The following is a 25,555-nucleotide window of genomic DNA, read 5'->3' as shown; positions in this document are numbered from 1 at the left end:
TGTCGACGTAGCTCTCCCGCGAAAAAAGAAAGAACAGCTTCCCAGCTGGGAGTAGACTTTTACTCCTCCCGGTTGGAAGGACCAACCGGGACTAAAAGGTCCCTTTAGTCCCGGTTGGAGACAGTAACCGAGACTAAAGGTCCCTTTCTAGTCCCGGACGGAGCCTCCAGACGGGAGTAGACTTTTACTCCTGGTTGGAGTGACCAACCGGGAGTAAAAGTTAACCTTTAGTCCCGGTTGGTATCTCCAACCAGGACTAAAGGTAGCCGTTGGGCAGGGACCTTTAGTCCTGGTTGGAGGTACCAACCGGGACTAAAGGTTTCTCTAGTCCCGGGCGCGAAAAATACCGGGACTAAAGCCAAATTTCGAAGTGGATCAAAAGTCGTTTCTCTACTATAAGTGTACACCAAGATATAAGAGAGGAATCTAATTAAACACCCACTTCTTTGAATTGGCATGTATGTATCATCCCTACAAATTTAAGTCTGGCCAATGAGAGTGCAGATGCATGGTGGTCTTGCTTCACCTTGACTTCAAAAAAAATCAGGGAAGAGGGAGAGAGAGATCAGAGAGAGAGAGAGAGAGAGAGAGAGAGAGAGAGAGGGAGATCTTTGTCTTGGTAATAACATTCATCACACAGCTGGTTGCTTGCAGTTTGTTCTTTGAATCAACTGGGGTAAGTTGGTCTTTGCTACTACGCATTGCTGCAAGCAACTCTAGAGAAAGATGCCACGAAAGATAATACATATATGACGGCCGGATGCCTTTAAATACGGCTGCGTCCTCAATCCCGTCTCTCCTCACAACAAGTCACGAGCGAACAAGTTTCCTTTCGTCCCAACACACAAACACACACACACCAAAAACTTGTCGGCCATGGCCTGCAGTCACCAGGTATGTATATATATGCATGTGTAAAACTGCCACTTGTGTATTGTACAGTACTGTCGGAATGAAGCGCATGCATATACTGCACGTCGTCTCTCATCACTTCCTTTGTTTTGCATGCATGCATGTCGATCGACCTGCAGGGTGATGTGGTGTTCGAGGTGGACGCCATCGGCTGGACTCCCTCCGGTGCGCGCACGGCGCTGTCCCTGCACCACGAGCTGGACCCGGCCAGGCTCCCCGCCGCTAATAAAGGGGCGGCCACCGTCGGCGGGCACGAGCGCACGCCCAGCGGGCGGTACGTCCTCGCGACGGGGCTCGCCGACGAGGAGGACGGCCTGTGCCAGGCGATCACGCCGGGCGCGCTCAAGCCCCGGGTCACGTACCGTGTCGCCGGATGGATCAGCGTCAGCGTAGCGGCGGCGCCAGGCGCCGGGGTGGGAGGAACAACGACCTATCATCCCGTGCACGTCAGCATCCGCGTCGACGACGGCCGCTGCGTCATCGACGGCGGCGCTGTCGCCTGCTCCGCCGCCGCCTCGGAGTCGGAGGCAGCAGGCGGCGGCAGCGGGTGGGCGGAGATCAAGGGCGCGTTCCGGCTGAAGGAGAGCCCCCGCAGCGCGGCGGTGCACGTGCATGGGGTGCCTGCCGGCGTGGACGTGAAGGTCATGGACCTTCGGATCATCGCCACCGACCCAAAAGCGCGCTTCAGCTACCTCAAGGACAAGACGGACAAGGTGAGCGACACGCCTCATTTACGTCTTAAAATGACCAACTTAACCAACTGGTTTAATTTTGACCGCGACCAGGGCTTCATTATTCACAACCCTTCCCTTGTTATTTATTATCTCTCTCTATATATACCTAGCTAATGTGTTCTTTATATTCTTTTCATCAATCATCAACTACACTGTATAATTAAGGTCACTTAATCAGTGCCCATCACTCTCAGCCGCGCCGAATAATGATGCTAGTAAAAAATGCTCTCCGGCCGGCCTCCCGCCCCTTGTGGTGGTGAAGGCGTCTAGTCTACTCTAGAGTTATACTCCTATATGCTGATGTGTTAGCATGTAAATACTCCGTACATTATAGGTATCCCTTCTTGTACGTGTCGATGACAAGTGCATGATGCGACAAGTAATAATAAGCAATGCTGTGTGTGAGTGACATGCATGCATGGACCAGGTGCGCAAGCGTGACGTGGTTGTGAATGTGGGCGGTGCCCCGGCGGGCGCGTCCGTGCGCGTGGTGCAGCTGGACAGCGCCTTCCCCATTGGCAGCTGCATCAACGGCACGGTGATCCAGGACCCGGCCTTCGTGGACTTCTTCACCAACCACATGGACTGGGCCGTCTTCGAGAACGAGCTCAAGTGGTACTGGACCGAGGCGCAGCGCGGGCAGCTCAACTACGCGGACGCCGACCGCCTGCTCGACTTCTGCGACCGCGCGGGCAAGCCCGTGCGGGGCCACTGCATCTTCTGGGCCGTCGACGGCGACGTGCAGCAGTGGATCAAGGACATCGCCGCCTACGACCGGGACCAGCTCATGGCTGCCGTGCAGGCACGCCTCAACGGCCTCCTCGGCCGCTACGCGGGGAGGTTCCCGCACTACGACGTCAACAACGAGATGCTGCACGGGCGCTTCTTCCGCGACCGCCTGGGCGACGACGTGGCCGCGCTCATGTTCCGCGAGGCGGCCCGCCTGGACCCGGGCGCCGCGCTCTTCGTCAACGACTACAACGTCGAGTGCGGCAACGACCCCAGCGCCACGCCGGAGCGGTACGTGGAGCTCATCCGCTACCTGCAGTGGCGCGGCGCGCAGGTCGGCGGCGTCGGGCTGCAGGGCCACGTGACCCACCCCGTCGGGGAGATCATCTGCGACGCGCTCGACGCGCTCTCCGCGGCCACCGACCTGCCTATCTGGTTTACGGAGCTCGACGTGGGCGAGCCCGACGACGCCCTGCGGGCCGACGACCTCGAGGCCGTGATGCGCGAGGCGTACGCGCACCCGGCCGTCCAGGGCGTCGTGCTCTGGGGGTTCATGCAGGGACACATGTGGAGGCAGGACGCCGCCCTCGTCAACACCGACGGCACAGTCAACGACGCCGGCCAGAGGTTCATTGACCTCCGGAGGGAGTGGACCTCCGACGCGCGGGGCCGCCTCGACGCCGATGGACAGTTCAAGTTCAGGGGCTTCCACGGCAACTACGTGGCGCAGGTCACCATGCCCACGGGGACGAAGATGCTCAAGGCGTTCACCGTCGACAAAGGGGACACGCCTCTCGTCCTGGACATGGATAACTGAACATCGCCGCCTGACAATTACATTACATGCCTCTCGACAAAGGGGACAAGTATTTGGATAGCAGCCGGCCGGACCCCCTATATAATATATATTCCATAATAATCGGTACTGTATGTAATAATAATAAATAATATGAGTGATGATGTATTGTACTGGCTGAGCCTAATTAATTGAGGAGATATAGTAATAAATAAAGTAATCCAGTTATTATCAGTCGATTTTAATTCTATATACATGTGGAATATCTTTCGGCCAGTTATATCACTAATAACTTATAAAAAAAGTCTCGCAGCAACACGTGTGGTATTCCTCAGTTTTCTATCATCTACAAACCTATGCAAAATACATCTATCACTTATGTGCTCTAAACAAGTATTTGCTTAAGCTATTATTACTTCGATCACATCCTCTTCCATAAACTGGTTTTTACTTTAGATATCTATATCAAGATGTATCTACAACTAGGAGAAGCCGATGTTGTCATATATATCGAGAGTCTGTCTACCCAACAACTATGTGTTTTATGCAGTTTTAATACATGAATTTTTTTACACCATAGAATTAAGATCCAACAGCCTCTATTTTTCTTCTACCTCCAGCTTTCTTCTACCTCCAGATAATCACAAATCACAAGATCACAAATCTACAGATCCACGTATCACAAGAAACAATTTTTTTTCTATGAAAGTATAAATCACAAATCGTAGAGAAAGAGGTACCTCGAGCCAGACACACGAGGCGTCAGGCGTCTTCACACACGAGGCGTCAGGCGTCAGGCTTCTACCTCCAGCTTTCTTTTGTGCATTTGACGTCTCCACACACGAGGCGTCAGGCGTCAGCCCACACACGAGACATCCCAGCGATCGGACAAGAGGAAACGACACACACGAGGTGAAAACAGACGGAGAAAAAATCCATGTGCTTTTTTCTTCTAAAACACATGTGTGTTATATAGCATTTCTGTATATCAATACATTTTAAGTAATTCCAATAAACCAACACAAATACATTTCAAATTTGAAAGTCCCATATTATTGCCAAAGATTATAACTAAATTATTTATTTACATGGACATATATATGGAATAAAGTCTACATTAATTTTTTTATGAAAAAAGTTAAAGTTAACAAGGAAGCAACACAGGCTCGTTTACTAGTCGTTGTGAGTTCGAATCTTGGTGTCGTACATACCCTTTTTTCATTTTCTTTTTGCCTTTTGAGCTGTGTGGGCTAGGAGCCCAAAAGTGCCCAAGGTGGAGAGGGTTTGATTGCCTACTGTTTTGACAAGGAGGTAGTTTTTTTTATAAAAAAAGTCTCATTTACCTCTCTCAACTATCACGTCTGATTTTCTTCCTGAGCTACAAAATCAGTTTTTTAATCTCCCTTAACTTTTGAAAACCGTTCACTTTTGCACCCTCAGCGGTTTTGGCAGTGGTTTTGCTAATGTGGCGCCACGTCAGGGAGGTAAATTGGACTAAGTTGGAAGTTCAAGGAGGTAAATCGGATTAGAACTTCTTTTATAAAAAAATATATAAAAAATTAATAAAATATTTTTAAAAATATCAAAATATATTTTTTATATAAAAAATAATACAATTGAAAATCATAAAACCTAGTTTAATCTTAGAAAATTCATACACAATTTGTTTTAGCTCGGAAAATTATGAAACTAGTTCTAGATTTTTTTTCTAAAATCATGCTCTATGTTTTTTGAGACAAAATCATGCTCTATGTTATATATGTTATATTGCCTAGCTTGAAATATCTTGTTCGCAACATTTTGATAAAGTTTAATGACCTTTCTGAACAATCACGAAAGTTTGATTTACCTCCTCGTGACTGACATGGTGCCACATAGAATGGCTGACATGGTGCCACATCAGCTAAAACCGTGGAAGGTAATAAATAAGACGATTTAAAAATGAAGGGAGCCTAAAAGTCTGATTTTCCAGTTAAAGGAGGCAAATTGAACTTGTGCAATAATTGGGGGAGGTTAGATAGAATTTTTTCTTCTGCTCTCTTCGTCCCAAAATAAGTGCATATCTTGCTTATCGTGAACTCAAACTTCTTTTAACTTTGACTAATGATATAGAAAATAATATCAATATTTATATTTATAAATAATTTTATTATAAAAAGTATATTCTACAACCAATTTAATAATACTTACTACATACTATAAGTATTAGTAATTCTTTTACGTATTTAGGGCCCTTCAGATCACTCCCTCCTGGTATCACACAGTTCTCCCGGCCCCCGCGTCGCCCCCACGTAGGCGACACGGGAGGCGACCCAACCCTAGCCGCCTCTCTTCCTTCCCTCCCTCTCCCCAGCCGCGCCGTCGCCGGAGCAGGCCGCTGGCATGGCCGTGCAGCTTGCCGTGAGGGCGGCGGCGAGGCTCTTCTTCGCGGTGGAAGCTGCGATGGTCGGGGACGAGCTCGCGTCCTGGGGCTCGGCGTGGTCGCTGGGGCAGGTGGTGGTGCCGGCGTCTCCAGCGGCTGTCTAGGGCAGCCTCCTTGCTTTGACGTCCGGATCTGGCGGTCCGACGGCAGGATTTGCGCGGATCTCCGGCAGGCCGCGCCTGGGCGGGCGCTGGGCGGCCGTGGTGGCGGCTCCTGTCCAAGGCTGTGGATCCGGGTCTCTTCCTCTTCCTCATGCTTGGTGGCGGCGTGTGCAGTAGCGGGGCGGCGGGGCGTGCCCTCGCGCGAGCCGCGTGGGGCTCGGCGGGGCCGCCTGCTGCGGCTGCGGCGCTGGCTAGTGCCCGTGCAGGCGTCGGGCGGTGGTGGGGGCCCTTTCTTCCTCCTCCGCTTCCCCCTTTCCTCCTCGGCCTTGGCATGGAGGCGGCGGCGCCAACCGGGGTCACTAGGTCTGGCGTCCTGATGGCCAGATCTGATGCCCCTAGGGCAGGGGGCGGCGCCCGAGGTGGGGCATGCGCCTGTCGGTGGCTGGCGGAGGTCGGCAGCGTCGACGGCTTCGGCGTGCGGCAGGGTGATGCGCGTGGCAGGGTAAGTCCACCTCTGTAGGTTGCCCGGTCGGAGGGGGTGGCGGGCGACGCAGCTGTGCGGCTGCTGTGTGCAGTCGGCGCGTCGATGCCCCTCTGGTGAGGCTTCTGCGGGATGGCGGTGACGACGACGGTGGCGACAGGCTACGGTACGACATCTTGGCTCGACGTTTGTGCTAGGGACACCTCGGGCGAAAAAGCCTTGGCGACGGCGACGCCTGCGGGCGCCGTTTTCCTTGTTGGGGGCGTCGTGTTCTTGTGCCCCCAGCCATATCTTCCACGGGTGGAAACCCGGTCTATTCCTGGACAAGCGACGGCGGCGCTATCTGCGTCGTACCCTTCCTGAAGGCGTCACTGTGGAAATTCGTCTCGGCCGTGATGTCTCCTTCGGCGGTTGTCCTCTGCCTCTTTGGCGACCGGTTGTCGCGAGACGGCGAGTTCTGCATCGGGAAGTCGGAGCTGCTGCATCAGGGGATGTAGCTCGGCAACGATGACGCGGGGCGAACCCTCCTTCTCCGACGGCTGGGGTTCAGCTTTAGAGGCTCGGCATTCGCCGCGGACGGGGCGTGGGATCAAGGCAGGAAGTCGGAGCTGCTCTTCGCGGAGCCGTTGAGCTCGACAACGATGACCTGTCGCAGCCTCCTGCTTCGGGCCCGTTGGTCTTACATTTTAGGATGGGTCGTCGGTGTTTTACCATGGGAAGTCGGAGCTGCTGGCTGCTTTGCAACCACGCTCGGCAACGATGACTCATGGTAGTGTGTACCCTACCGCGTTGCGTGGGTGAACTAACCTTTCGCGGTGTTTGGCACCACACTTGGTTACTTTTGCGTGTATATAAACTTTATTCGTTTTAATTAAAAGGCAGAGCTCTTGCCATTGTTTCAAAAATATATATATTTAGAAAAGTTCGACTTTTATATGCGCTCTTATTTTGCGACGAAGGGAGTACTTTTTCTTTAGAACCGTTCGACCTGCTAACATCACTGTGCGAAGACAGATGCCATATTATTTGTAAAGCCCAGTTTGATAGCGCTCCCTGTAATCGGAGGAGCGGTCGGCGGCCGCTCCAAACGATAATCTACTGAATGGAAGCGATTCAGGTTTTTGACCTACGCTTCTGCTCCCCACCGATTTGCTCTGGATTCGGCGGTCTCCAGCGACCGTACGCCGCCTGCGGACGATCGGCACGGCCCCGCGCTTCTCCCCGTAGCGGCGAGGCTCGCCCGTGTCGCCTCTCTCCGTCGCGGAGGTTCGCCCGCACCGCCTGGAGCCCTGGAGACGAGCTAGAGCCGGAGCCGAGTGACGTTGGAGCTGAGTGGGGAGCGAGTGGAGCTGGAGCTGGAGCCAGAGCGGCACGAGAGCGCTACCAAACGGGGCCTGCCACGTCACGTGGAATGCGTCATCGGTCCGACACCTGAGACCAGCGCTCCTGCTTGTCTCTGTCATCGGCCACGGACGGCGGCGGAGCATAGGCATAGCAGCAAGCAAGCAGCGGAGACGCCGGAGAGCGGCGAGGAAACATGGAGAAGGAGCAGCTCGGCACGCTGCTCCGCGACCTCGACGCGCTCAAGCAGCATCCCGACGACCTCGCCTCCACCATCGATCGGGTATCCCTCCCAGTCCCACCCGGCTGCACCATGGATCTCGGCAGTTTCTATAGCCATCTTCCCTTCTCCGGTGCCTTTCCAAATCTTGATCCCGGTTCATCTGATTGCTAGATGCGGGAGCGGTTAGTGGCGATGATGAATCCGGCCGCCGGCGCCGCTTCTCGATCCAAGATCAAGGTACGATCTGAGGGCTGATTTCCGCGTTCAGGCGCTCTGCGCTGTCCAAATTGAGTGCGATAGTTTTGGACAAATTGTGGATTTTACTCTGTTTGCGCGAAATTGGGGATGCAGGACATGAGCGCGGAAGTGGTGGACAACAATCCCTACAGCAGACTTATGGCGTTGCAGCGGATGGGTGTAGTGGAGAATTATGAGCGCATCAGGGACTACTCCGTCGCCATCGTTGTAAGCATCCTTCTCACCTAGTTTAGCATTGCTACTCCTCAAACTTAGTTACATCAGCGCAGAATTTCGAAATTGGCATTTACTTCCATCCTCGAGTAGAGGAAGCCTCTCCATGTACTAGTATTATGCACTGAAAATGTCATCGATCTGGATATCACGAAGCTGAAGGGTCTCTTGGGACCATGCGAACTCGAGTATCTTTATCAGTATTGAGATTAGTCTAGGTATTACCATGTATTATGTGCTTAATATGGAAAACATAGTTATAATACCTGGTTATTTTTTTTGAAAGGTTTATAATACCTGTTTAGAACAACCAGCTATTGTGCTACTGCTATTTCTGCATGTTGATATATTTAAGACAACAATTCAAAGTTGGAAAACAGAAGAGAATTTGTAGCTTCATCACATCATACATGAAAAGATAATTTAGCACATATAGATGAGGAAATTCAACTCAGAGCAAACCTTTGATTCATTGTCATTATCTTTACAGGGCATAGGTGGTGTTGGTAGTGTTGCTGCGGAGATGCTCACTAGATGTGGAATTGGACGCCTGTTGTTGTATGACTATGACACAGTCGAGTTGGCTAACATGAATAGGTTGTTCTTTCGTCCAGAACAGGTAAGCTTCCAGGACAGGATGTTATGTGTTTGCCTTACCTCTTGTGGTTGTTTGTTTTACACCAAGACATTTTTCATGTTGAAGTGCTTATGTTCACTGCTCTGCAAGACTGCAAGAACATAATTCAAATCAGACCGTGACTATATTCAGTCCATATACTTTGTTAGGTTGGAATGACCAAAACAGATGCTGCTGTACAGACACTTTCTGGAATAAATCCTGATGTTGTGTTGGAGGTCAGCAACTATGCCCAGTATCAATATTATTTGTTAGCCTTTTTTCCTACATCAGTAAACCAAATCATTTCATTAGATTCTGAGCATCATTACTTTTTGGTAGAAGTGACAAATATAGGGCATGCAGTTTTTGTTGAACTAACCATTCTTAATGTTTTCTACTTTCCATTACTTATTCATCTTCCATTGTATTTGTATAAAACTAGAAGTTTTTGTTGTACTGTTTCCTCTTTACTATCTTTATTACATGCTCCAACTTGGTACATTGCCTTATGACATGCAAAATAGCAGGCATGATTTCTTTGCTTAGGCCGTATCGGATGGAGTAGCAATACCATTGTATTCCTTATCTTATAAGAGATTCTAACATCTCTTCTCTACTGTAGAGCTACTCATTGAATATTACTACAGTCAAAGGTTTCGAAACATTTTTGGCAAGTTTAAAAGCACGGAGCTCTGATGAACGTAGCACTGGAGTTGATCTTGTCTTGAGTTGTGTCGATAACTATGAAGCTCGTATGGTTGTAAACCAGGTGATTTGTCCACGCACAACTAAATTATTTTGTCCCTCCGTCACGTGCCTTATAATAACATTATGTGCATAGTTATGTATTGTGGTGCAGTTCATTGGTGGGAATTTGCTTATTTGTTCTTTGTACCTGCTTTTCAGGCATGCAATGAGCTCGGTCAGACGTGGATGGAGTCTGGTAAGTTGGAAATCACATTTATTGACAGCAAAACTTTTCAGAAACTGCATTCCTTAACAATATGCTTATTGCCTACTATTCTTGTGTAATGCTGCCATTGTATCTCGTTGTATACCCTAATCACACCTCAAATGTGTCAAGCCAGCTTCACTTGTATAATGTTTTCTCCTTGCTTTATATCACTAGTCAGTATCCTTCAGCCATGATACTTGGTAATCAGTTGAACCTTGTGCATCGCTAATTTTTCAAGGCACACAAGGGAAACTGATTTTGTCAGGATTCTATTTTACTGTGTTATGCTTATTTTTTTTATAAGGATGTTCAATATAGTTATACAGGATTATGGATTCAAAGCAGAGCTTTTCTTCACATAATTCGTTTGGAAAACAGTGTGTAATTGCAATCCACAGAAATATACACACAAGTTTAAGTTTTGAAGCTTACTGGATTACAGCCCATTCTTTATTGAACTCAGTGTGATGGTACAATGCTGAGATAGCTTCTGGCTATGTACAGGTGTCTCAGAAGACGCTGTTTCTGGTCATATACAACTGCTGGTTCCTGGTGAAACTGCATGTTTTGCATGTGCTCCTCCATTGGTATATTCTTTTGATCTTATATTTACTATTGTTTAATGGTGTGCAGTGTGCTCTTGTGAATTTGATACTTTTAGATTTTGAATGTGTGTTTTATATTGTGATCTCTAGCATTTTCAGTGCTGAAATTTCAATGGTTATTCTGGCTTGACAGAGATGTCCCCTATGAACTTCCATAACATATAATTTTCATTTATGTATCACTTCTTGCTTACTTGTCTTTAATGCCTTTAATTATAGGTTGTAGCATCTGGAGTGGATGAGCGTACACTTAAGAGAGAAGGTGTTTGTGCTGCTTCTTTGCCAACTACAATGGTGAGGCGTTGTTTTATCCTTTTACCATTTCTTTTGTATTATTGTTTGCCATTGTCTCGGTGCTTGAATCAGTGATGTTTCAATTATTTGTGTTGTATAGTGCCGGGTAGCCTTATATGGACCAGTGCATCTTTTCATTAGTTTTGAGACATGATTTTTCCGCGTGCTTTGCTTTTTCCCATTATATTAAGAAGAACAAAGGGAGTCTTAGAAGACTCATACACACCCATTAAGGCAGGCTTCCTTGCACTCTACAAAGCATGACCAACTGCATTGTAACATGGAAGCTATATTTGTGTAGCTGACTAGTTGCCTTTTATATGTAATATCTACAGTATTTTCTCAACATTGTTGGAAACAACTGCAATCCACTGGATCAAACATTTCATGATTGTGTACTACCAAGGATGCATTGCAGTCTTTACACTTAGAATTCTTCTTTTGTCTTCACCAGAAGTTCATTCGTACCTCCTCTCCTGTTCCTTTTTAGGTCTAATAAATATGGCTTTTGCAGGGTGTTGTTGCTGGTCTCCTGGTCCAGAATGCTCTGAAATATTTGTTGAACTTCGGACAAGTTTCCCCTTACTTGGTAATTACTTGATTTTAACTATGGCATTGATAATCCTGCAAACTTCACTGAGGGCTTGTTTTGTTTGGAGGTTTCATTCCCCCCCTCCCCCCCCCCCCCCCCCCCCCCTGATTAACCGAAGCTTAAGCCCACTCAGTTGCGGATTCATCCACAAAGTCTTCTCTTCTTTAGATTCTTCAGATTGTAAATACTGTTTCCTTTAATTTCTTGCTTAAAATGTGGTGCGTATGATATACTCCCTCTTATTCAAAATGTAAGTCCTTTAGGACAGCCACAGTCTCCACTCTCCAATGTGATGCTTTAAATAGTGCATACTGTATATCATGAAAGCATTTTCCATGATAAATAATCTCAACCATGCGCCAAGTTATACTTTTGATATATAGATGGGCCAAGTTAAAAAAAAAAATTGACCAGATAGAATCCTAAAGTAACTGTTTAAAAAAAAGAATCCTAAGGTAACCTACATTTGGAATCGGAGGGAGTATATTTGTTAGGGTTAATACTAATAATTTTGGGCTTGAAAGATTAGACCACCATGTCTCATGTTGATCCAGTATATCCATCCCTACATTTTATATGAATGCTAGTTTTTAAAATCTCTTTATCTATTCATTCACAATTTGCAGGGATATAACTCACTTAAGGATTATTTCCCTGCAATGGAAATGAGGCCAAATCCACAATGCTCGAATCCAGCATGTGTTCAGAGACAGGTGTTTGTCTTTCCCAAAAAGTGTTGCTATGTCTAAATACAAAAACTGATGAAGGATTTCTAACATCACCATTTTCAGAAAGAATATATGGAATCCAAACCTGCTAGAGATGCAGCAGCAAAGGCTAAGATGGAAGCTGCAGCATCTGCAGAAAACGAATGTCCTGTCCACGTAGACAATGAGTGGAATATTAGGTACATCATTCGACATCAACTTAAATTTATTTTGCTCCAGAATACTGATTTATTGATTTATTTGTGTCATAAACAAATGTGTAACAACGTTCGTCAAAGATATGTATTATTTACTTAAAAGTACTACTAATATGAATATTACTGATGCGACCTAGTGTTTCATTAGCTACCATTTCAATTCAGTGGGTTATCCTTACATAGCTAACAGAGCTAATAACATTGTGGTGGACCAATGGAACACTGTACCCACTGTCAACGTTGAAACCGCATAATTTCTTGAGCAACCTCATTAGCAAGATTGCATCGTAGTTGAAAATATAGTTCATATGTTTTGACTAAAAGTTTATGTCTTGTTTTTAATAGAGTATATGATACTGAAACTAATTGGCTAGTACTTTGATGCTGCTGTCATTGTATTTCCAGTATTTTGTTTGTCTACCGTACCGCAAATTGACATGTTTGATTCATAAATATCAGTTTTACGTCATCTAAATTATAATTTTTATTTTGTATGCAGTGTTGTTGATGATGACGAAACTGGGACATCAAGCATTCGAAACACTCCAGGTAAATGAAATGACATTTTTAGATCAGAACAAAGTATATTTCCTCGATCAGCCGCTGACACCTTTTGACACTGAAATTCTACAGATATCCTACCAGAAGGTCTTGTCCGTGAGCTTCCAGATGCTGATTCATATGCAGAACCAGCCGCACCAGTGAGTTCCAGTGCTATTGATGATGATCTCGAGGAGCTCCAGCGTCAACTTGATGCCCTAAACGCATCATAGCCTTGATAAGTAAGCTAGCTCATCTGCGTCTCGGCTTCTCCCCAATCCCAACTTGGATGGGGAAAGATGGATGATTCACATACTGTGGTTTGTGTCTGTTCTGACGGAGTTGGTAAATTCACCGGATATAGCCGCACCATGGTAAAAAAGAGAGAAAAGGATGGCTATACTGCTTTGGGAGTGTTGACTTACAATTTTGGTTGAGAACATGTGCATGTCTGAGCCAGGCAACTCGTTGGTACTAATGTCTGCATTTTTGTCGATTGCTAAGAAATCAGATGTCTGATAGCTGTTGGTATTCAAAGGTTTGTCTGGAACCGTCATTTGCTTATTATTCAGAGGTTCCACTACTGCTTCCTGTTAACTCATGACAGTTTTTATCTGATTGCGAAGCGTTAAAGTTTAATCTCCTGCTCCGTATCATCTGAGCTGCAGTGCTTCCTCTTGACAAGAGTCGAAGATTCAATACATATATATGTAGAACGGAAATCGCTTTGGATGCCATGAGTCGCTGTGACTGTCGAGTGGTGCAACTACACCCACACGCCGTTGACCTTGTTTAGATAAAAACTACTTTTCCAATATGTCTTGGCAGTGCAAATTTTTTGGCAGATTGGGCCAAAGCTTAATTCAGATAGGTAAAACTCAAGTGAACTATAATTTGGAACCGAGGGAGTATATGGATTCGAGTGGAAAATAAACTAATTCTCTGTTAACCTACTACTACTGTTGTTTATCCAAAGGACGGCCACGCCTGCCTGACGAATGGGGCAAGTAACTGAATAAAGGCCGCGCGCGGTGCCTAACTGACGAACGGGGAAGGTGGTTTTGGGTTGCCGACATGTGAAGTGGCGATTTGTTCCCAAATCCCTGGCTGGCTGGAGAAGCGCGCGCAGGCAGCCCGCCCGCCGGCAAGTATGTGAGCAACATGGCCGCACAGGCGCAAGACAGCAACGCGTGTGACGAAATAGATGCTGCCTAGAAATGGATAAATGTTTCCAAAGCAAGTAGAAAGTGAATGACGATCGAGCAGCATGTTAATAACAAACTAAAGGAGAAACAACGGACGGAAGGAAGCATAAATAAATAACATGAATGATGAAACCAACCAATTATATATGGATATATATGGACCTCGCGCCAGCGCCCGGTTCGCTTGCTTATAAGCCGTACTTTACGACAAATCAGCCAACGGTACTTTCAGCTATGACTTATCAGCCAAACGAATAGGGCACCAAATCGATAGGAGAAGTGGTTTCAGTTTAGGCTCGTTTGCCCACACACAGGCGACAGCCGAGCAATGCAAGGAAATTGCGTTACGTTGGTGCATGCATCAGGGGGATGCTGTTGGATCGGTTCAGCGCCCCTCCTGCTCCTGCACCGGCTTTCCGTTCCTTCCCTGATTGGAGCACGCGCACAAAGAGCAACGCGATGGAGCCCACGGGTTCGAAAGAGGCCACTTCACCGGACCATATTTGCCCACCCTACCAAAATTCAGTTGACGTGCTGTTTAATAATGGACTGCTTCGGTGGCTTACAAACATGAAGATCCGTGGAGGGAAGATCCTTGAAGATCCTTGGATTTTAAATGGATTGTTGAAGCACGTAACATGCAATTCGGCATACATCATAACAAAAGGTGTCGGCGGGATGATCAAGTATTTGCTCATCAGACATTTTCCGTGACTAGGATTGATAACTTATTATTAAGGCAAAGTCCACGTATTTTAGATTTCACTATTTATATAGAAAATAGTATAAACAATTATAGTTTCAAATATGTATACTGTAAAATATATTTCATGAGAATCTGATATAACACTTATTTGATCGCTATCATAAATATATACGGTAGTATTTTTTGTAAAGATTTGGTCAAGATAAAGATGTTTTGAGTTAGTACTCTAGATACAAGTGCATTCTACTTTTCGGAATAGAGAGGGTATATGTAAGAAAAACTATAGGATCATTAGTACACAGTTCAAAGATTTTTCTCTTATTTTGTAGAAAGTGCAATTTCAAAGTTCCCAAGAAAACCAACATCCAGAGTTCTAGGAAAATAAATTATAAAACCTTTCGTAAAGCAACAATAATCCATTTAAACCACTGCGTGAGTTTTGGCTCCTTCACACTGAAAAATTGTATTAGTTCTTCCTCCCAACACACTTCTAATTATAAGCGTGTGCTTCATTGGAGTTTGACACTATAGAACCAAATATATATGTGGTTTGAGTGAATTTTGTTTTCCCTTTCAGTGCAATAAATCTATTTGACTGGAATATGTGGCGGCACTTGATCCAACGCATTGCTCTCGGCATTCATCCGAATTTCCCTTTACCATGAAAATAACACCAACACATCATATGCATGTATAGTTGTATACAAATCTAAATTCAGAACAAATACCAAACACCAACAAGTAATTCATATCGGAATCGACCAAAATATTTAGAGGACTACATTATTAGGGTATTCCTAGCATTGGTCTTGAAACTTTTAAGATCGTCAGTGTGGATCTAATAAAAATGCAAAGAGAATGTTTAAGAAGGCACCCAATAATAATTGGGCAGTGTGGCACATCATTATTCATTAATAATAAAGCACTGATTAGACATCCAGTACAAGCATCTGCATCTCCTCTCTCTAGCTCTTCTTTTAAAAATGAGGCTAGACAATTTGGCAGGTTTGTCACCTGCCAAGAGCGCCTATGCTCCTACCTTGAGAACATGTCAAGGCCTGAAATGGTACGTTTCCGGCTTCTCTCCTCGCTCTCGTCCTTCACCTAAGTTTCACTTATATTTTATTTCAAGTATTCCAAAAGAAACAAAGAATAGAGAAGCTATTTGGCCAGCAGTACTGTCAGTATCATGCATAGCAGAACAAGTCAAATGGAAAACAAATAATTAGATCATGTTAATCGAAAACCAAGTAGAACAAAGTCAAACTGAGGCAGACACAATTTATTTTTTTGAAAACAAATTGGTCTTATCGTTGTTTGATCCTGACAGGAGACAGCAAACGATGGATATACGGAGCCAAGTCAATCAGGCACGTGGCCTATTTAATTTCCGGTGGGCTTTACCATGTCCACTGTCGATCTCAGCTACACTCAGCCTCAGCTGGTTGCTTCCATCCTCCATCCAGCAGGTACCTTCTGACCAAGGAACCTATATCCTGCGCTATTTCTTTTCTAAACAACGCATTTGGATTGAGACCATAAGCTGCGTGATGACGACACATTATGTTTTAATGGCTAGCACAACCACCGGATCAGTCTATGATAGCAGTAGGTACAAAACTAGCTAGATCCTCAGCTCCATCTACTTAAAATAATGTTCCATCCATTCTAAATTATAAGTTGTCAGGTCTGGTTTGGTTTCCAGTGACTAAACTTTAGGAATTAAACTTTATTCATTTTTAATCCTTAAAGTGTCAAACGGGATGACTAAAAGGTGACTAAAGTAGTTTAGTCCCCTCTAGTCCCTAAGGGGTGACAAAAAAGTGACTAAAATAGTTTAGTCCCTAAAGTTTAGTCATAGAAAACCAAACATGCCCCTAGTTTTCTGTATATATAGGCTTTGCTGAGTATTTAGAAATAATAGATAGTATGTATCTAAATGTTTAACAAAAGTTATATAGAGAGAGAGAAACCAGAATGACTTATAATTTAGAACGAAAAGAGTAGTTGCCAAAAAAGAAAAAAAAGATGCTTAACCTGGCCTTGTTAAAAAAAGAATGCTTAACCTGACTTTTAATTCATGGATAGACTAATGGCCAGTAAATTAATTTTACCATAAATTACGGTGGCATTGTTCATCAATTAATAACAACCATAATAAGGAAATTGTGTTGAATTAAATCCTACCTTATATTGTGAGATTCATGACCTTCAATCCTTGATTTTCTCTCCACGACCATCGACAATGAGATCAACGATCCAGAATAAATTTCCTCGTTGGGAGTGTCCTGGAGCACCCCACGCCTTGTGGATAATGGCCACAAATTGGCCGCCTACCGATGAAATCGACGCATATAATGGTGATCTCATCGCGATAGATTTATTTGGACAAAATTCTAAGCAACTAGAAATAAAAACTATCGAAAAATGAGAGGTCTCCTCTCTTTATCACCGGCAGACGCACCGGAAAGGAAGGAGATGTGCCCGCAGCGGCGGCGTGTTTTCCTGGCTTGCGTGAGTCTTGCAGTCACTAGTGTTTCGATCAGGGCTGTCTATGCGTGTTATACCTTTGTTTAATGGTATAATACAAGTATTTAGCTCGTCTCTATTACCTTCAACTTCGTCTACAAAAGTGAACAAACCGGGGACTTAAACCTAATGAGAAAATTCCACCATAATAAACTTTCAGTTTGCATTGCACTAATGATCCGTAGATAGACAAGAATTGTGAAAACAATACCTCTCAACAAATGGATAAATATAGCATGAAGAAGGATAGGCTTATATATCATGAAAACTTAGGGGAATTAACATTTTAAGGAAAGCATGTTCTAATAAATATGTCCTTACAACAATATAAAATGACGGACTAATAGGTACACATTTATATTTTGATCTTAATTTAACTCCGGTGTAAAAAACCAAACAATACCTCTGGATATTATGTGTTCTGGCCTTAAATTTAACTACGGCGTGGCTAGCGTCCGGATGTCCAGACAGTAGCTCCGGTCTGGACGCAGCTCTGGTGCCTACACCCCCCACATCGCATGCCACGTCCCGCACTCGCATCAGATACCACGCCAGTGACCGCGTTCGCGCTTCTCCCCTCGTGTGGTAGAACCACCCAAATTATATGGCCCACGTGCATCTGTCATTGTCCTAAAGATCTCTGAGTGCTGCACACGAGAGCCAGATAACTCCGGTAGTCTGTCGGATGTCCTCGGAGAACCATGAATCATCCATATTTTACAACTCATACAGGATCAACATGGAGTTACCACAACATTACAACATTTGTTACAAAAAAATATTATACATCAGAGTGCGGAAGATTTACAAAATTAGATTACAAAGCATGTTTGGGTCAAAACTTAAGTTCAAATGAGGAGTAGAATTGCGGAAGCGACTTTGGTAAAGCATCTAAGGTAGAAGAGACAACTAGATCATGTCAAGCCCACCGACATGACCTTGATTATCAGCACAAGTCAGATCCTGCAACAAGGGCTAACAAACCCTGAGTACTTGAGGATACTCAACAAGTCTTACCTGACTAAAAGAAAAGACTCCAATGGCATACAGGCTTATGAAAAATTTGAAGCAAGACTTACTTTTGTAGAAAAGCTCACTATAAGTGGATCCTTACTTTCAATATTTTAGCTGAGTATTAAGTCATTATCAGTATCCAGTTTGCACCTGTTCTAGATCAATCACTTCTTTAAACATCTCATCTCATTTTAGCTCATATCCATAAGTAACCATGTTTCATTGATTAACTACGATGAGTGATCGGAGGATCGAGTCTCCATAACCGAGAAGCACGATGGTTCGAATCGATTAGGCCCAGCTGGGGGATTCCTTACCACATGACATATGCAGGTATAGGTCAGGTCCCTAACCTACATATATCAACCTTCACTCAGATCCTCCAAAACATGAATCGGTCTACGCTACCCAAGAGCATAGTACTCGACCTCCCTACGCCACTCCTGGTGGATTGTCAGGATGTGTACACGCTACTCTCGCCATCTCCCACGCCCAATGCACAATTGTCTTTTCACATAATGGAATAGCCGAGGTATGAGCCTTACCGAAGTATGTGGTTAGTACTACAAGGTCTCGACCACAACAGGCCTACAACGAATGGTCCTTAATCGACACAGGCAGGACAGGCACGGCCAGGCGAACCTATCTGCCCAAGAACACTTACCTTAACAACTAGTCCGGCCCGGTCTCAATTTAAACATTATTATCATCATGGTATTCTTTCGACCCATAACGGAGTCAAGAAGAGCAAGGTAGACCTATTTCCCACGAATGATGAAACCATCATTTGATTTCTATCAAAGTCTAAGCATTACTAAGCATTAGGGGAAACAACCTACACATACTAGCAGGGTACGACTAAGGAAACCTGAAGACCAAGGTAATCATGCAGCAACGGTATTCGACCAACTAATAATTACTTAATGCACATCTCACAAGACTTAAAGTGTAATAAAGATTTGTAAATACTAGAGAAGGGTTTTATGCTCCGGGGCTTGCCTGCATTGCAGAGAAGGTTACTTCCACAAAAGGATCACATGGGTTAGACTTGGCACCAACACCACTGGCGGACGGACCTTCTCTGAAACTTGATCAACACGAATCTTCTCACTCTCGTATGCACTACACGTAATAAATGATGCTTTGCTTAACATGATGGAATGCATGACATGGTGCAAGATGAAAGACACGCAAGTGCATAACAGAGCTTAACAACTTAAGAAAGTTGAGTACAACTTTTCTTCACCAAATAACTTGGATTTGTATTATAAAAGCATTTTAATTAACTGACTAACAAGTTAATTAGTTGTCTAACATGAAAAGAATTATACTAACATAGACTAGCAAGCGTTTAACATAAAGCTTAACTCATGATTATTATAAAGAACTCATAAAACTAAACTTAACATTTAATAAAACCATTTTAATTATTATAAAAACAAGTTGATCCACAACATAACAAGCAAGTAATTAAGTTGCCAAGGAGCATCAGGGGTTTGGATGTCCCAAGGTCCACAAACAATGTTCAAAACATACCAAGGCCATTTAAGTATTTATCTAACTCATTTAGGTATTTATTTAATTAAGAAAAGGTATTTATATACACTTAAATTAATTAACCAATTTTGAATTATCAAAACAGTACCATAATTTTCGTGATTGTAGGTCTAAGCATTTAAAGCATACACAAAAAAAATCATGATTAAAGGATAATTATTTTACCCTATAAAAATCATACAAGGTCCATTTTATAATTAAAAGAGGTAATTTTTAAGCATAACAAAACTACTGATTATGACTATTTCATATTTTTCCTATGTAGATCACATCATAACAAGGCTACACAAAAAGTTCCACAATTTTACCAGCTTTAGATATTTAGTTATGACTTAATCAATAAACTGCACTTTTTATTATTTTCTGAAAAAGAATAAATCAACCCAGACTTTTCTCACTCACGCGCAGCCAGCCACAGAGGCTGACATAGGGGTTGGGTCAACTGCACAGCGCCAACCGCGCTGACCGCGACAGCGTCGGGCTTTGACCGGCGATTTCTCGCCGGTGGTGACCTCACCGATGACGAGATCAACTCCGGCGGATTCCTCTTTCTCTCGCACCCCCCGGGTGGTACTAATCGAGCCTCTAAAGCACTGCGGCACTCACGATGACGACCTAGGTGGCACAACGGTGCTCCAGCGTGACGGGAACGACCGGTGATGAGTTCACCGGCGACAGGATGGCCACCAGCGTACTCGACTCACTCATGCGAGCACGTCTATACTATCGGTCGAACGAGCTAGGGCTCCTACCGAGCTCGGCTGCGGCCATGGCAGACGGCGGAGCAGAGCTCATCGGCGCGACAATGTTTTGGCCGCTAGGGTCCCTAATCGACCTAGCTAAGGCATGGCACGGCTCCGCGGTGCTCACCTTGACCTGACCGGCTTGACGGTTGAAGCGGGGACGGTGTAGAAGCAGTTGCCGGTGGTGAGGACGACGACGGCAGCATGAACTATGCAGCGAGCTCACATTTCGGCATGTCCTGTGGATGAAAAGAAAACCATCAAGCCGGTGAGTGTCATGGCATCAAGGCGAAGCTGAAACGAGAGATGTAAGGAAGGGAGATGCTCTGGAGCGGGCTAGCCACGGTGAGGTGGAACTCGTCAACCATGGTGACTCAGCCGCGGCGAGAACGGCGCGGTGGTGAGAGGCGACTCGAGCGAGCTCAGGTGGTGCGCAAGCGCAAGACAAAGCTGTGGCTGTGAGCAATTAGGCTGAGACAAAGCAGGCATGGCGAATTTGGCTGGCGAGGCGGAGGTACTCGGCGGTGGCAGGAAGAAAGAAGGAATACGGCGACCGGCTTTAGGCTATATCAACGCGGGTGAAACTTCTGGGCAGCTAGTAGCTGCTTGGACTTGTCCACTGAAGCAGCTGCATGTCGTGCGCGTGCGAAGGCGGTGAGCAAGCGCGGCGGCCATCAGCAGTGAAGCAGCTGCGTGGTAGCTGCTGCCGACCTACTGTAGCCGATTGATAGAGCATCTTCAGCGCTCTCTATCTCCCGATTTCACTACTAAACGCGATGAGATCCCTTAAGCAAAGTTGCCCATTGATCTGAGATCTCCGACTTTGATTTAAGGATCAACATCAAAGGACCAACAGATTTTGAGATTTTGAATTTGAAACAAGGGTTCAGTGTAGGTTCAGTTTGAGGTTTTGAAACAGTTGTGATTAAGCTACTTTGGCATTTAATTTCGGAGCAACCATTAACCAAACAACACAACTAATTACACATCATCATAGATCAAGCATTACTCCAAACAATGAAACAAAGTTTTTCCAACTTTTATTTGTGAAAATTGATTTAATAAATCTCCAAAGATTGAACTTATTAACTGTATTTCAGGGACTTGGTCAAAATGGCTGTGTGAAGATTAGCTATTGAATTCAATATTTGGAGCACAAATTTAACATGTTTGACTTGGAAACACAACAAACTTTTGATTCTACATTATAGAGCATACTTTGAACTATAAAGTTTAGTTTAACCAAATTTTAATTGTTTAAGCAAATTCTCGTATTTAAATTCACAAAGTTTATTATTTACTATTATTGATGTCACTTGATGTAACATATGAAACATCACCTATGCAACATATAAAACCTAGTATATGCAACATGGACATGGTATAAATGAAACACGGGGTACATTTATGACATGATACTGGGTGATTATGCTTTATGATGCTCATGATCAAGTTTTAACTGCTTTTTAATATCTGGGATGTTACACCCCGCAACCAATCCCGTGCTAGCGACCGTGTTTGACCGCCCACAACCCGTCCTACGCACCGCACCATGCTCCTTCCCGCCGGGACACGCTTGAAAGCTCAAGTTTGGTTTTGGTGAATTGATAAAACCCTAAGTGCTAACCTAGTTTATCAAAGTGATTATGAGATAGGTAGCACTACTCCAAGTGGTGAAGCAAATGAAGATCATGGCATGATGATGGTATTGCCATGGTGATGATCAAGTGCTTGAACTTGGAAAAGAAATAAAAGAAAAATAAAAGGCTCAAGGCAAAGGTATAAGTGGTAGGAGACTTTTCGTTTCGGTGATCAAGACACTTAGCGAGTGTGATCACATTTAGGTTCGATAGCCATACTATTAAGAGGGGTGAAACTCGTATCGAAATGCGGTTATCAAAGTGCCACTAGATGCTCTAACTCATTGCATATGCATTTAGGATCTAGTGGAGTGCTAATACCCTTGAAAATGTTTGTGAAAATATGCTAACGCATGTGCACAAGGTGATACACTTGGTGGTTGGCTCATTTGAGCAAGGGTGAAGAAGATAGAGTTGAAAATGAGTTAGTCGCGCTGGTCACAGAGTGACCGGACGCGTCCGTTATGGTGACCAGACGCGTCTAGTATTAACGACCGAACTCTGACTCAGAAAACAATCGGACGCATCCGGTCGCCACACCGGACGTGTCCGGTGTGAATCAGCGAGTCTCGGGTTTTAGCGCTATAATTGATCAGACTCTGGGAGCGTCTGGTCTAGTGTGACCAGATGCATTCGATCGGCCCAGAGCGGCTCTAGGAGCTCTCTAGACTCGACCGGATGCTGTGGCTCAGCGTCCGATCATTTCTAACAGCGCGTCTGGTCGTAGGTGATTGTGGTAGCAGTAATGGCTACTTCATTTTGAATTGGACATGTGGCGGTTAGGTAGCGACCGGACGCATCTGATCGCCACACCAGACACGTCTGGTATACATGACCAGTGCCTCTGGTGCACACGATCTGCGCGTCCGGTCGATGCGCAGTCAGCCCAATAATTGAGCCAAGGGCTCTATTCTTAGGGGCTCTCTATTTAAGCCCCATGGCTAGTTCAAGCTCACTCTCTTGGCCATTTGCATTGACATAGCAACCTTGTGAGCTTAGCCAAAGCCCTCCCACTCATCTCCATCATAGATTCATCATCTTTGTGAGATTGGGAGTGAATCCAAGTGCATTGCTTGAGTGTTTGCATCTAGAGGCACTTGGTGTTCATGTTTTGCTGTGGGATTCGCTTGTTACTCTTGGTGGTTGCCACTACCTAGATGGATTGGAGCAGCGAGGATCATCGAGCGAGGGTTGGTGGTTGTCTCTGGCTCCGATCGTGGTGATTGTGAGGGGTTCTTGACCTTTCCCCGACGGAGAGCCAAAAAGGTACTCTAGTGAATTGCTCGTGGCTTGTGTGATCCTCATCTTGTGTTGGTTGTGTGGCACCCTATTGAGGGTATGGCGTGTGATGCCAATTAGCGCGTGAACCTCCAAGTGAGTGAATCGCCACAATGAGGACTAGCTTGCCAGGAAGCATGTGAACCTCGGTAAAAAATCATTGTGTCATCATTTGATTCTGAGGTGATTGGTCTTCATTGACATTGATTGGTTCATTCCTCGACTCGGTGGTATAACCATCTTGCTCTCTCTCTTTACATTACTGCAAACTAGTTATCAAGCTCTTTAGTGTAGCTAGTTGTGAGAGCTTATTAGTTTGGTTAGTGTGGCTCTTTAGTTAGCCTTTGAGAGCACACTAACTTAGTGTAGTGCCATAGCCATGGTGCGGTTAGAAACTATAGAAACTAGAATTGTGGTAGGTGGCTTGCATTTTTAGTAGGCTAGCGCAACACTTGCTTCGCCTCATAATTGTCTAACCGGTTTGTTAAGTGTTGTTGTAGAAATTTTTAATAGGCTATTCACCCCCTCTAGCCATTAGGACCTTTCAAGTGGTATCGGAGCCGAGGTCACCGTGATTTGAGGCTTAACAACCATCGGTGTAAAAATGGCTCAAATCAACAACACTAAGAAGTCACCCCAATTTGATGGCACAAATTATCCATATTGGAAGTCAAAAATGACCACACATATCAAGTCAATCAATAGAAAGGTGTGGAGGGTGGTAGAAACCAAAATTGAGATTGATGATCTAGAAAATCCTACCGCGGCTGAAGAAGTGCTTCTTCAAAATAATGACATTGCTCTAAGTGCCATTCATGATGCAATCAATGAGAGAACATTTGAGCAATCAAGAACATTGAGATGACTCATGAGGCTTGGAAGAAGTTGGAAGAATCATTCGAGGGCACCAAGGCAATGAAGGATGCAAAGGCATACATTCTCAAGGAGAAATTTGCTAGCTTCAAGATGAAGGAAGATGAGAGTGTGCCAGACATGTTCCATCGGTTGGAAGTGTTTGTCAATGATCTCAAAGCACTTGGTGAGAAGGTGGATGACAAGGACTTCTCTCATAAGTTCTTGAAATGCTTACCTGCATGATTTGGTATATTGGTCACATTGCTAGTGAGGACCAGTTTAGATACAATGACACCAAATCAAATCTTAGGAGATATCATGACCGATGATGCTTATAAAGATGACAATGAGAAGGAAGAAAAGAGGGAGAAGGATGACAAGAAGAGTGTGGCATTCAATGCCACATCATCCAAGGGCAAGGCAAAGCAAGATACATCAAGTGAAGATGATGGTTCATGGGATGATGATGATGATGAGAAGATGGCTCTCTTTGTCAAGAGATTTGGCAAGTTCATGGTGAAGAAAGGCTACCATGCTAGAAGGAAGAAATCTTCATCCAAAAACAAGGAAGAGTCAAGAAGGTGCTTCAATTGTGGAAGCAAAGATCATCTTGTTGCTCAATGTCCATACAATAGTGACAAAGATGATGACAAGAAGAACAAGAAGAAGGACAAGAAGGAAAAGAAAGAGAAGAAGGACAAGATGACCTTCAAGAAGAAGAAGGGTGGTTCATATGTAGTCACTTGGGATAGTGATGCTTCCTCAAGTGATGATGACAAGACCACCAAGAAGAAGGCACTTGCAAGCATTGCTATCAATGAGAAGCCTTCTCTCTTCGACACTCCATCATGCTTCATGGCTAAGGCCACTAAGGTACAAACTTATGATGATAGAATTGATGAGGAACATGATAATGAAAATGATAGCGATAGTGATGATGATGAACCCACTAAAGATACATTATTTGACATGCTAGAAGATGCTAAAGAACACTTTGACATTAAGAGAAGGGAATGCAAAAGCTTGAATAAGGAAGTAAAAGCCCTTAAGCAAGCCCTTGCTGAGCTCAAAGCAACTCATGAGAGGCTAGAGGAAGCCCATGAGAAGCTTGACAAGGCTCACAAGAAGCTTGAAAAAGCTCATTCCTTTTTGCTTGATGAGCAAAATAAAAAGAAGCATGTTGAGACTTGTGATGTAGTCTTAACTTGTGATATAATTGATGAATCATTATCTATGCCTATCATTGTTGCTCCTGCTAACCCTTCTTGTAGTACTTCTACTTCCACCT

The 25,555-nt window shown here is 44.7% G+C and overlaps 2 protein-coding genes across 2 annotated transcripts; both read left to right on the top strand.

Annotated features, from left to right (window-relative positions):
* The first annotated feature begins 834 nt into the window (after nt 1-834).
* Nucleotides 835-3,364, top strand: LOC136473851 (endo-1,4-beta-xylanase 3-like). Its single transcript, XM_066471495.1, has 3 exons — nt 835-894; nt 1,032-1,625; nt 2,074-3,364. Exons 1-3 carry the CDS (start codon nt 877-879, stop codon nt 3,190-3,192), a joined length of 1,731 nt encoding a protein of 576 aa, XP_066327592.1. The 5' UTR covers nt 835-876; the 3' UTR covers nt 3,193-3,364.
* Nucleotides 3,365-7,219: 3,855 nt separating this feature from the next.
* LOC136477440 (ubiquitin-like modifier-activating enzyme 5) lies at nt 7,220-13,323 on the top strand. The gene is made up of 14 exons (XM_066475604.1): nt 7,220-7,799; nt 7,911-7,976; nt 8,091-8,204; nt 8,701-8,829; nt 8,997-9,065; nt 9,452-9,598; nt 9,736-9,772; nt 10,289-10,371; nt 10,609-10,683; nt 11,198-11,272; nt 11,902-11,988; nt 12,067-12,182; nt 12,700-12,749; nt 12,834-13,323. Exons 1-14 carry the CDS (start codon nt 7,713-7,715, stop codon nt 12,971-12,973), a joined length of 1,275 nt encoding a protein of 424 aa, XP_066331701.1. The 5' UTR covers nt 7,220-7,712; the 3' UTR covers nt 12,974-13,323.
* Nucleotides 13,324-25,555: the final 12,232 nt, after the last annotated feature.

This window comes from Miscanthus floridulus, chromosome 8 (assembly GCF_019320115.1).
Source record: "Miscanthus floridulus cultivar M001 chromosome 8, ASM1932011v1, whole genome shotgun sequence".
Classification (NCBI taxonomy): Eukaryota; Viridiplantae; Streptophyta; class Magnoliopsida; order Poales; family Poaceae; genus Miscanthus; species Miscanthus floridulus.
Note: the sequence above shows the minus strand (reverse complement) of the source record. Positions and strands in the feature narration are given on the sequence as shown.